Source organism: Corvus moneduloides, chromosome 6 (genome assembly GCF_009650955.1).
Source record: "Corvus moneduloides isolate bCorMon1 chromosome 6, bCorMon1.pri, whole genome shotgun sequence".
Taxonomy (NCBI): domain Eukaryota; kingdom Metazoa; phylum Chordata; class Aves; order Passeriformes; family Corvidae; genus Corvus; species Corvus moneduloides.
In genome coordinates, this window is record NC_045481.1 from 22463211 (window position 1) to 22474546 (window position 11336).

General features: G+C 41.0%; 1 protein-coding gene across 3 annotated transcripts; it reads right to left on the reverse strand.

The window, feature by feature from the left end:
* Nucleotides 1-499: 499 nt before the first annotated feature.
* On the reverse strand, nt 500-11064 carry CIPC (CLOCK interacting pacemaker). 3 transcript variants are annotated; one of them, XR_004240636.1, is made up of 5 exons: nt 10994-11064; nt 8911-9085; nt 7836-8005; nt 5523-5651; nt 4150-4325 (listed from the first exon to the last, which is right to left on the reverse strand). XR_004240636.1 is itself a non-coding variant. In XM_032111087.1 (4 exons), exons 2-4 carry the CDS (start codon nt 8975-8977, stop codon nt 3447-3449), a joined length of 1116 nt encoding a protein of 371 aa, XP_031966978.1. In that variant the 5' UTR covers nt 8978-9085; nt 10994-11064; the 3' UTR covers nt 500-3446. The 3 variants fall into 3 exon arrangements, 2 of the variants coding, with proteins under 2 accessions (XP_031966978.1, XP_031966979.1); XM_032111087.1 differs by lacking the exon at nt 5523-5651 and having other exon boundaries at nt 500-4325; XM_032111088.1 differs by lacking the exons at nt 5523-5651; nt 10994-11064 and adding an exon at nt 10609-10934 and having other exon boundaries at nt 500-4325.
* Nucleotides 11065-11336: the final 272 nt, after the last annotated feature.

An 11336-nucleotide genomic window follows, 5' to 3' on the forward strand; every position in this document is an offset into this window, starting at 1 on the left:
TGAAAAGCTGGTATACAGATTTAGTTGGAGAATGTTCTTCAAAAGAGAGTATAAAATTTTTTACTCCAGTAATTCTTTCAGTAGCCAAGATTTTTACTTCACAATTTCAAACTTCTGCATACCCAGCTGACAGGATTAAGACACAGCGTGGGAGTTCACCCTGCACAGACGGTGAGCATAATGTACAGTCATCATGGAGACAACAGTTCAGAGATGGAAAAATCCTTCCAGGTTGTTCATGACAGATCTATGGCAGCGGTCACCCACGACAATGTATTTTTAGAGTTCTGTACAGCCCATTTCTATGCATGCTCCTCCCAGAGACCCTTTAATTCATACATACTGTTAAAGCTCACATGACTGTCTTCAGAGAGATACACCATAGTATCAGTTTTGGATCTGCACTTTCCCACATGGGCAACATGCTGCTGTGGAGCTGTATTTAAAGCATGCTTTGGAACCAGCAACTTTGCAGTTCAACACCACTAAATAACCCACAAACTTTTCAAGTATATACTTTATTTCATTCGTATTTCACAGTCAGTTTCTGTAAAGTTTTAGCAAAAAGGTCGTGTTCTATAACAGAGGCGTTAGGCTACTGTATTCAGAGCTAGCAACGGGCTTTGAAAGTACAGAAAATATTTACATTACAACCAGAATAGCAGAATTTCAAAAAGACATAGTAAAAGTAATCAAAAATACCAACATTTATTAAAACTTAATATAAAAATCAGTCTGTCTGACCCATCAAGCTACCCCAATTGTAAGTTGTCAGCAACAGCTGAAGCTGCAGCGGGCTATCTGACCAATTAGACCCAGACAACTGCCTTCAGCTAACTTCTTAATAGCAAGTCTTGCTGCTTCAAAGATCAAAAACCCCTGTGAGTTCATTGCTTACAGTTTCCATACAGAGGCTAACATTTCTGTTCAAATCTACTGGACCACTTCAAGATCCTGCCCAGAATCTGGACATACCCTGGTCCTGATGTAGTCAACTAATTTTCTCAATGCACTTCCAAGCTAACCTATTTTATTACATTGCAGCCAAGAAAGGAAAGCCCTTATTGTTTTAAATCTCTATCAGGGCTCCCAGGAATAAAGGCAGCTAAGAAAACTGAACAGAATGGTACCTGATGATATATTTATCACCAGGGACCTTCAACATCCTTTTTTTTAATAGATGTTAAGGTTTTCCATTATCTAGGGATATGCTTCCTAAGGGGCCCCAGATTTAAGTATGAGTTCCAGAGTGGATTTTTCTAGTTGAGTAAATACTTTTTAAGTCTGGACTGATGCCCAGGAGGAGATTTCTAACCAGCTGCTGGACTTTATTCACAGATTTATTGAACATATATTTATACAAATTACACCAGCTGAAAGGCCCATTAGCTGTAAGCACACCCACTTCAGCCCACCCTCCGTACTGTCAGGGAAAAAATACATGTGCTACTATAAGGACTAGGAGAGATTTCCATCAGCTAAGTCTCCCTAAGTCAGAGGGCACTGCCCTGCAAGGCAAGTTTTTCATTCTTTTATACTCTATCAGAGCAGTGGAAATAGAATGGAGAAGGTCACCGATAGACTCATTTTTTCTTGTCTCAGACAGCTACAATTTGACTTCATTTTTTCTGCCTCCCTTTCATCTCCAGGTACCCTGAGCCCATCATCTTGTTTTCTAGGGCAACCGCTTCCTATAAATACATATTCTGAACTTCAAATTCTCCTCTCTATTTAAAAGATAGAATAAGAACTTTAGGAAAAGTAGGAAAAATATCCTACGCACTTTCTCATACCTCTCACCTCTAGGCCTATTACATGTATTTGATCAATGGATCTGCCTCCTCTCCTTGTAAGAAGTTCAGATGAAAACAAAATCTTCTTATTTCATAAATGGCCTGAGGTACCATCACATCTATCCTGCCAAATGTCATTTTGTGCAGATATCACAACTGATAGATTGTGTCTACACTGGACATGTCCTACATTATTACCCTGTACTGTGCTGCCTTCTGGGTTTGCTGGCTAAGTTTCAGCATCACCAGGCTGCAAGTTATGAGACATGGTGGTATCACAACTGTATCAGGTATATTAAAAAAAAAAAGAAATGCCAGAACAGTGTCTAAGAACACTTTTATACAATTCCCACATACTGCACCAGTCTTCAGCAGGTAGGCAGGATCCCATGAAAGGCATGGCTACTAGTTTGCTACAGCTCCACTAGGGCAAACCCTGCCACAACATTTACTCTCTAGGCCCATGGCTAGTACAAAGAGGACTCACATGCCTCAACTTGGTAAGACACGTAAAACATTTCATCAGTGTATAAAGGGTAAAATCCCTTACAAGAGAGAAGGCCCTTACAGTTTCTCTAATGCACCTATTTGAGGAAGGACTATAAAAGTATTCTCTACAGACTTCTGCAATACTGACTCCTAGAGGCATCAGAAAACGTAAAGGTCTAGTCACAAATTAGCAAGACATCCACTCTACTTTCAAGTTCCTTTTTTTAACAATCTGAAACAGATGATAAAAGGAATCACAGCATCAAAATACCTAGTTACCTAGATGGCACGAGTTCTTTAAAACATTGTCACACAGAAAGGAACATATCACAGACTATTCGGATTCCTTAACGTTCTGAGACAAAGCTGTTCTCAATTTTCTACACACACTGGCTCTGAAAAATGATCCCTTCAGATTGCAGGGAGTGATGTAGTTAAGTGTCTAGATAAACTGCAATGAAATAAATATCTGAAAAACAGCTTTTTTAACATGACTACTGTGGCTCTCCACTAGCAAGGTCAGTATCTTATGCACACAGCGCTATCAGCAATGTCTCAAGGCAAGCAGCCCAGGAATGCTATCAATCTATATGGAGGAAAAAATGTCTTGGAGTTTGTTTTTTGAAGTTCAAACTTAGGTAGATAAAATTTTTAGAGCGTTTATCCAAGCTGACACACCTCCCACCCTCGCTACATTCATCTGATTTCTCTAAATAAAAAAAAGAAGGAAGGGGGTGGGAGAAGGACTTACTTCACCTCACACCAACTCCCTTCACCTGCTTGGAACTGATGATGGCCCCACAGTGGGGCCTGTTCTGCTGCTGCACTCTCAGTGAGAAACAACTATCTGAAGATGGCAATAGGAAGATGCTTGCAGAATACTGCAAATGACTGTCTTCCCTTCAAGAATGGGAACACGCCAGCAGAGCCCATCCAAGTTTCTTCAGTCCAAGGAATTACAAAGAGTTAGCATGAAATTCACTGCAGTACTAAGTACCTATTCTGTCTAGAACCCACCATGCTATTCCAGTCCCAAAGCTGGCTCTGAAGACAAATTGTTAATGGCAATTACAAGTCTTGGACTCAAAAAATGCTCAAGTAAAAGTTTGAGATAGGAAAAAGGAGGCACAGAAATAACTTGACCAACATCTATGCAGATTTTTACTACATGTTGGGATAAGTGGGGTCTTCAAGGTTGCTATCAGCTTTATCAGATCCTGTTAGAGATGCTTCTAGCTCTGCCCATGACTGTGGAGCATTATTCTTTATTGCCTCTATGAAAAGCTGCGTTTGATGCTTCAGCCGGTCCAGCTCGGCCTGAGTCACCTGGTTCTGATGAATGAGCTCCTTGGTTTTTAAAGTGATCTCCAGCAATCCTGACCTGCGTAGCACAACAAGTGTATTCTGAAAGCGTCTGCACTTGCTTTGTTGTTGCAAGAGCAGCTCAGGGGTAGTGCAAATCTCTTCTGGTATCAATGGAGGGCTCCACACTGCAGACGGCATTGTAGTCTGTGATGCACTCTCGCTCTCATGAAGGGTGCACTTTGTTGCCTGCAGAGTTCCAAAGGGCAAAAGGGGAGTCAAACCTGGCACTTTCTGAGTGTCACTGGAAACATGATGACAACCAGGAAGAGCTGACAGTTTTCCACTTGTCATCACAGCTGAAGAACTTTGCTGGTTAGAATCCTGAGGGGTCTTAAAGCTAACTGGTAGGTGGGCAAAAGGACTAGGAGGCAAGCCTGTGCTCATCAGTACAGGAGAAGTCTCCATCTTGAGTGCTTCAGTGCAGAGTCGTTTATGGCAAGTGGTTTCCTGACATTCTTCTAGATCAAAGGAGTGATCTCTTTTGCAGGGCTGTGGTGCTATTTTGGGATAAGAATTCAGGATGGGCAGGTAATTAGTGGAGTCATTTCTCTTTTTCCCAACAGAGTGAGGATTAATGGGAGGTGGGATTGATGGACGAAGAAACACTAGCTGTGGCTGAGCTGGAATCACTTCAAAGGATGGCTGCACAGTCCAAGACTGGAGCTGTGATGAACTCCCCTGAGAAGCACAAACAGGGAAAAACCACAAGTCTTACAAAAGCATTGTAGAAGATGATAAAAAAAAACTTAAATGAAACAGGTAGACTGTGCCATTTTTCCATATTTGATATATACTGTCCAATTAATGTCTTCTGAAGAGTTTTCTATCAAACTCATCCTTCTCTTTCTCTGACAATGGAGCGTAACTCTGGAAATAAAGCTGTAATCCATAATCCTTTTACTATACAACAACAGATATATTTTAAAACAATTCAATCTGAATTTATACATGCTTTCCTAAATGAGGATTACAATGAAAGCCTGTATTGTTCAATGTTCATTAAAAAGTTTGACCCAGACTTGGGATCAAACTACAAGTGCACAGGAAAGCTGAAAAATAATTAAGCTTTGTGGTTATGAAATATATTAAGAGTCAAGGAAAGACTGCAAAGACATTTTAGGAACAATTCAGACACCCTCTTTGTTGAAATGCAGCAAGTCAAATCTTCTCAAATCTATTCTTATAGCAAGCTTTTGAAATGGTTATTTAAGATACGCAACAGTTGTTCAGTAAGTCTTGTAATTTGAAGTACAATACACGGTTTCAATCAATTTAAAACTACGAAGCAGAAAAAAAAAGGCTGAATATCAACCAATGCAAGGAGAAAAGCCTGCCAGAAGTCCAAAGGAGTTTAACTTCATACCTCTGGTGAAATAGTGTGCACTGATAAACCTTAAGAGCATTTTACATCAAGAACAATGCCAAAGTTTTTACTCCCTCCCACAAGCCATACTCTGGAATATAGGGGTAAACATCCATTTTTACAAGACATTACCTCTTTTTCCTCCAGCACCTTACTACAGATCTTCATGAGACCTTCTGGCCAAAAACATGACTGCTTTTCTCCAAAGATATCAAATAGTCTAGTAAGAGACACTAATTCTTTCTAAAGCAAAATCTCACTTCTTAATATATTCAAGCCATCACCACTACAATTATACTAATACATTGTCAGCTGCTTTTTCGATTCCTTACAACTTGGAACACAACTGGCAGGCCTGCTGAAGGCACAGTTTTTAGCTACCACAAATACATCTTATTATTTTTAGTAATCTGAAATCCATATCCTTTCCACCAGCCTCATAAGTTTTAAACTGGCAAACGCTAACATGCTTTGCTAAAGTCCATTCCCCCAGTAAAGGACTTGGAACTTACCAAAAGCAGGTATTACCCACTGATTAGGACACTGAGACTTGGAGATAACATTCAATTACCTACTCTGACACAATGTTTCTTTGGTTCAGTGGGCAAGATGCTTATGGAATAGGGGTACAGAACAGCTACCTGTAAAAATAAATATTACTACCTTAACACAAGAGAAAGAACATTCAAAAGAAAAGTATCTGGAGATGTAAGGAGTGAGGAAGCATATAAATACTGTAGCTATACATACACAGGACAGAACATGTAGCCTTAAGGAGCAAAGCTTTGGAGTCAGAAGTTGCCATTTACTGCACTGAACAGCACCTAGCACAGCAGAGCCCCATAATCATTGAGACCAAAAGAGCTGTTGTAACTGCTTATCTTGCTCTTGGGTTTCTTCCTATCTCTGTTGTTTCTTCATTTCCTTCTCACATTGCACAGTGTTCTTGTTCTCCTACTCAAAATCTCATTTTCAGTAGAGAAGGACACCTTTATTTTACTAATCCTGCAAATTGTTGTGTGTTTTGTTGCCTTTTTTTAATGAAAGCTATGAAGGCTGATTTCCTGATGTACCAGTGCCACTTGTCGAAAAAGCCTTCCTACTTATTGAAGACTTTCACAAGACTTACAGAAACCTTACCACAACCAGAAGAACTGTGTTTTAGATAATTAATTGCCACTTGATTTTTTTTTTAGTAGCATTATTGTTAGCTGTTTACATTCTGAAATTGGACCAGCAGATAACAGCAGGTAACCATCACTGTGGAGGATCACAGTGGTTCCAAGACAGGAGAATGATGCTGATTGAAACTGGAAGAAATAAACAGCAGTAACTGGATGCTGCTTTTTCTTTTTTTTTTGGTCCAGCAAGTCCAACTGAGCACTGCCTTGAAAAGACCATTTTAAAAAGCCGACCATCTGAGATAACCAGGCATAATGAAAAGAGGCAGAAAGACATTTCATTATTATTCTGATTCAGATTTGTTGCTTTTCTTTATTGTAGTAAATGTTTTTCCATTTAACAGTACTATCTTTAATCATACACAGTTAGACTTAGATATTATGATGCACTGCTCAAGAGAACCAAGTGTGGTCATTTTATCCACCTCCAACTATTCCTTGCCAAATTTCTTTTTTGCTATACTACCAGGTTTTTTTTTATATATGTGTATGTGGTTGGATTTTTATATATATATATATATATACATCTCTATATATAAGCTACTTATTATTAACGGCTGCTTTTTATTGCTTGCAACACAACTTGGAGTTTACCACTGGCATCAGTGCAGGTAATGTCTTAATTCTTGAGCTCTGGGCCAAAGGCTATCAGCCTTTGGTGAAGCTTGCCTGTATAAAAACTACATAAAAACGTCAGCATTTGTTTACACAGTGTGTTGTCCACACATCTAGGAACGTGACTATAAAATAAAATTGTTTCTTGTCAAGATAAAGCATGATGCTCAGGGAACAGAACCACCTCCCCCACAAAAGCATAATCTACTAAATACTAACAGTGTATATTACGTCTTGCTTGTTGTCGTAACAGATTCAGTAGAAAAAGAATCAGGATCTAAATTCTTTTTCCGCCTTCCCACTGTATTCTCAGAAGTATTCTAGTAAAAAGAAGCACTGAAGAACTTTTGCTCTGCTCCAAAAATGAGTGAGTATAGAGCAGGAGGTCTACTAATATGACAGTACTTTGGACTTCTCACATCTTCTGTTAAAATGTAAAATTTACACAGAGGGTCTCACAGATGTGCCAGAGGAACTATACATTACAAAAATACTGGAGAATATAAATAGGGAATGTAATTGTTGCAGTGTGAGCCATCACATGCAATTAAGTGAAATAACTATTAAAACAGAAGCACCACAGCTAACTCTGGATAAGATTTAACTTTTCTGGATTAGTGTTTCCCATTGCATATGAAGCACTTCTAGAACCTAAGAGTTAAGGAAACAAACCTATCATCCTACTTCACCATCTTTACTGAATGAAAAAGACAACAGCAGCTTCCAAAAGCAAATCACCCTTTTCTGTTTAATCTTTGGTGCTATTTACATAACATTCTTGCAGATGTATTTTGGGGGGACTCCTTTGAGACAAAGAGGTTTATTAGATGGAGCAGTTTCCCGATTTCACATTCCATCTTAGTGATTCCAGCTGCCTCTCAAAAGAACAGAGAATCACATTAGAACTTCTTAAATTACCAGTTGCTTTCTGGACTGTAGCAACTTTGCAAAATCTTTTTTGAAAGGAAAAACGTTTTTTAAAAAAATTAAGAACATGCAATATTTTTAAAGGTATTATTTCTTCCCTACCTGCTTAACCAACACATTTTTCATAACAACCATAGGAGATAGTGCAGGAAAGGAGCTGCTTGTGGTCCTTGGGCATTGCCAAGGTCCATCCTCTGCATTCCAACACAGTGCATTCAGCACATCCTCTGAGTCCGTCTGCTCCATAGCACTTGGGCACTCTGAACTTCCATCTGCCAGATGTAGAATTCAGCTGTTAGTCGTTTCACATGCAATATGCTTATTACTGCCTTCCAGTCCTACTATTCTGCCTCCTTTCAACGAAGTCACAAAGAACAATAAAATTTACTTCTGTAATATTAACAAAATTAAAGCTGCTGTGACAGCTGTTAGACAGCCTCTAATAAAAGGCTTTGTATTTCAGGTCACAGATACATTCTTACACAGACATTTTCTCCCCCGAAAATCTATTACTTTTTGTTCTTTTGTATTTAGTCTCCAAGGGACTGCATAGTATCATGAAGGTTGCTCTAAAAACTTATACAGGAAAGCACTACAGGCTCCAGCATTGCCACATCCATAGTTTGTGATGCAGGCATTTTGTGTCTTGAAATTTTCTATCTAAAACCCCAGTAAAGCAGGTATCTTTCATAGAAGTGCTTTTTTTCTCCTTTAAAGGTCATTTTTGCACACTTTTGTTGAGTACTGAAACAGCACACCGTGTCTATTATTTTACTACTGTTATAACCATTACTCTCTGGTTTATCAGGCTCTACTGACAATATGGTCAGATAGTAAGAGACACTGGGCAGCATAATCCAAAAATTCATTAATCACTGCAAAGAACAAAAAGCAATTTTGACAACTCCATTTCTAGACTCTGAAGTCTGAGATTCTTCCATTAATTCTAAATTCCCATGCCATTCAAATTCACAGGATGAACTTTATAACTTGGTCATGTTCCACTTCAAAAGACTTTGGTGGCAGGATGATTACAGGTGAAACCTATCTTGCATAGAAAGGCCCTCCAAGATAGTGAGACACAAACTCTTTTACTTAGATTTGTTAAACATCACCAATTAAAGCACAGCCTCAGCATGGTAACACACAACAAAGGTAACACAGCAGTTTTCTAAACCTGAATATCCGGAGTCTTTGTCAGATTCAGCTGCCGCCATACTGAAGCGATGGTTGAAGCTCTTCATTTCTGTCACTTTGCCCAACAATTCCTCAAGGGTGTCAGTAGATGACTATTTTGTCCAAGTGCTTGCATAGTGCTGCAGGCAGTTTTTAACATATTTTCCATTAAGGAACTACAAAAACAGTTAAAAACAAAGAAGAAAGACTTTATCTGAATCTAAAGAAAGTTCCATCAGTATAACACAGCAACAGTGGGTAGTTGCATATCTCCTTTTATACTGCCAGTGACCTAACTGGGGACTTTAACAAATATATCAAAATGCTGAAAGAATGAAATTTAGATCAAAACCTAATGTATTGGACATGTCTTTCCACTCCAAAAAGTAAAACAAACTAAAAATGAAAGGCTATTCATAAACAACATTTATTTCAAGAATTAAAATTACTTAGGGCATTATTTATCTTATGAAAGCTTTGTTGTCCCAAGGGCTGAATTGCAAAACAAGACAGTTGTGCTGGGTGAAGTTCTTAAAACAAATATAGCTGAACCTGCAAAGCTGTGTTTTTGCTAACACAGTTTGTTTCATTCTCAAGAGTAGAGTAAGTCATGAGAGAAAGAATGAGTGATCAGTCAACACACTGGGGGCTAAAGAAATCCATGCTGCTAAAAGAGCAACACATAGTGCAATACACTCCTAGGGGAGACAGGGCCTTAGAAATGCCCACACCCAGAATGTAAACACTTAAAGGCTGAAACTAAAAGCTATGAAAATCAGAAAAATGTAGTAACATTATGGCCTCCCACACTACATACTTGTCACAACCTTCAGCTGCTTACTGAGGGTAGGCAGCATCTAGTAAGACAAAGTTTCTGCTTCTCTTACAGAAGATATTTGAGAGTTTGGCTAACAGAAAACTGACAGAATGAAGTGCAGAAATTATTTCTACTACTATTTGTTGAACTTATTTTCCCATAAAGTAACCCACTGAAGTTATGTCTCATGTTAAGTTTTATATTTAAATTACAAAAACAGGAACTCAGGAGTCTGCATCAGTCAGGCCAGCAGCACGTCAGCAGCAGTATCCAGTACAAGCTGCTTCAAAGGACATTGCAACAGACATTCTGGAATAATCTACCCAAAAATGAAAGTTTCTTCTTCAGGTCTTGCCAACTTTGTTAGACATGTGGTCCAAAATCCTGAGTCTTAGCACCAGTAATGAATTCTGAAATGGGAATATGACTATCTATCACAAGAATGATGGAATAATGGTCAGCAGAAGAAAACTTCCTCAAGTAGCTAGTTGCATCATTTTTACTTTCCATCTTCAGTCACACCTGCCTGCCAGCCAACAGGTATGGCACAAACACGATTACGTAAGTGCAGACTAGATGCTATCCTTGTAATGGAAGAAGTGGTTTAAGTCCTGATCCACACTTTCATTACTTAGCCCCTTCCAAAACAAATGTATTTTTTTAAGAAAGTGATATGCAGAAATGCTAATCTAAAACAAAACCCCGAAACACCAAAACCACCTCAAACCGAAACAAGAAACAGAAAGAGAGCTAGAAATAAATAAAACAAGAACACCTCATCTGCCAGTTTTGCATCAAGGGAAGATCTGAGAAGGGCTGACACATCATCTTCTCTTATAGAAAAAAACAAAACACCACAACCACAACGGAAAATAAACAAACCAGAAGTGCCACTCCCCCGAGGCACGGGCGTGAGAACCCTCCTGCTCATCCCCGGGCCATAGCCGTCCCCCGGGCCCGGCGGGCAGGACCTCCGCCGCGCACCGCATTTAGAACCGGGCGCCCACGCCGTCGTGCAGGGCCGTTCCTCCCGCTGATCCCACCCAAGCGCCTCCCGGGCCCACACGCCAGGCTCCTGCGGCACGAGGAGAGCCCGCGGAGGCGGGCCGAGCCACCCGGTTGCCGGGCCTGAGCCGCCGCCCCGCCACACGGCGAGGCGCGGCAGGTACAGCACAGTGCCGGAGCCCCAGGGCCGCCACCGCTCCCTCACGGCGGCGGCCGCCGCCTCCCGTCGGGCCGGGCCGGGCCGAGCCAGGCCGCCCCTCACCTGGGCGCGGGGCCGCCACAGCTCAGCCGCGCCGGGCCGCGCATGCGCCACCCCCGCCCCGGGCACGCCCCGCCCCCGCGGCCGCCGAGGGGGAGCGCGGCCAGCTGCGCCCCGAGCGCGCATGCGCAGGGCGGGCTGGCGGGAGGGCGAGCCTTGAGCGTGCTCATTGGCGTGCCCGGGCGTGTGGGGAAGCCCGGCAGGGTGAGCGGAGTCCGGGGTTTGGGATGGTGCTGCGCCTCCCGAATACTGTGCAAAAAAGTACGATTCTTCCCCACACAGAAGGTGAGACTTTTGTGCAGCCTCTCTCACTCTATGAATGAGAGATGAAACACAGGCACTTCAA

Bases quoted from the DNA above. Each gene is read 5' to 3' on its own strand.
- CIPC (XM_032111087.1), bottom strand. From the start codon at position 8,977: ATGAAGAGCTTCAACCATCGCTTCAGTATGGCGGCAGCTGAATCTGAC. The intron at 8,006-8,910 runs GTTTAGAAAACT...TACATCTGGCAG, and splicing joins CAAAGACTCCGGATATTCAG to ATGGAAGTTCAGAGTGCCCA. The intron at 4,326-7,835 runs GTAGGGAAGAAA...TGTGCTTCTCAG, and splicing joins AAAATGTGTTGGTTAAGCAG to GGGAGTTCATCACAGCTCCA.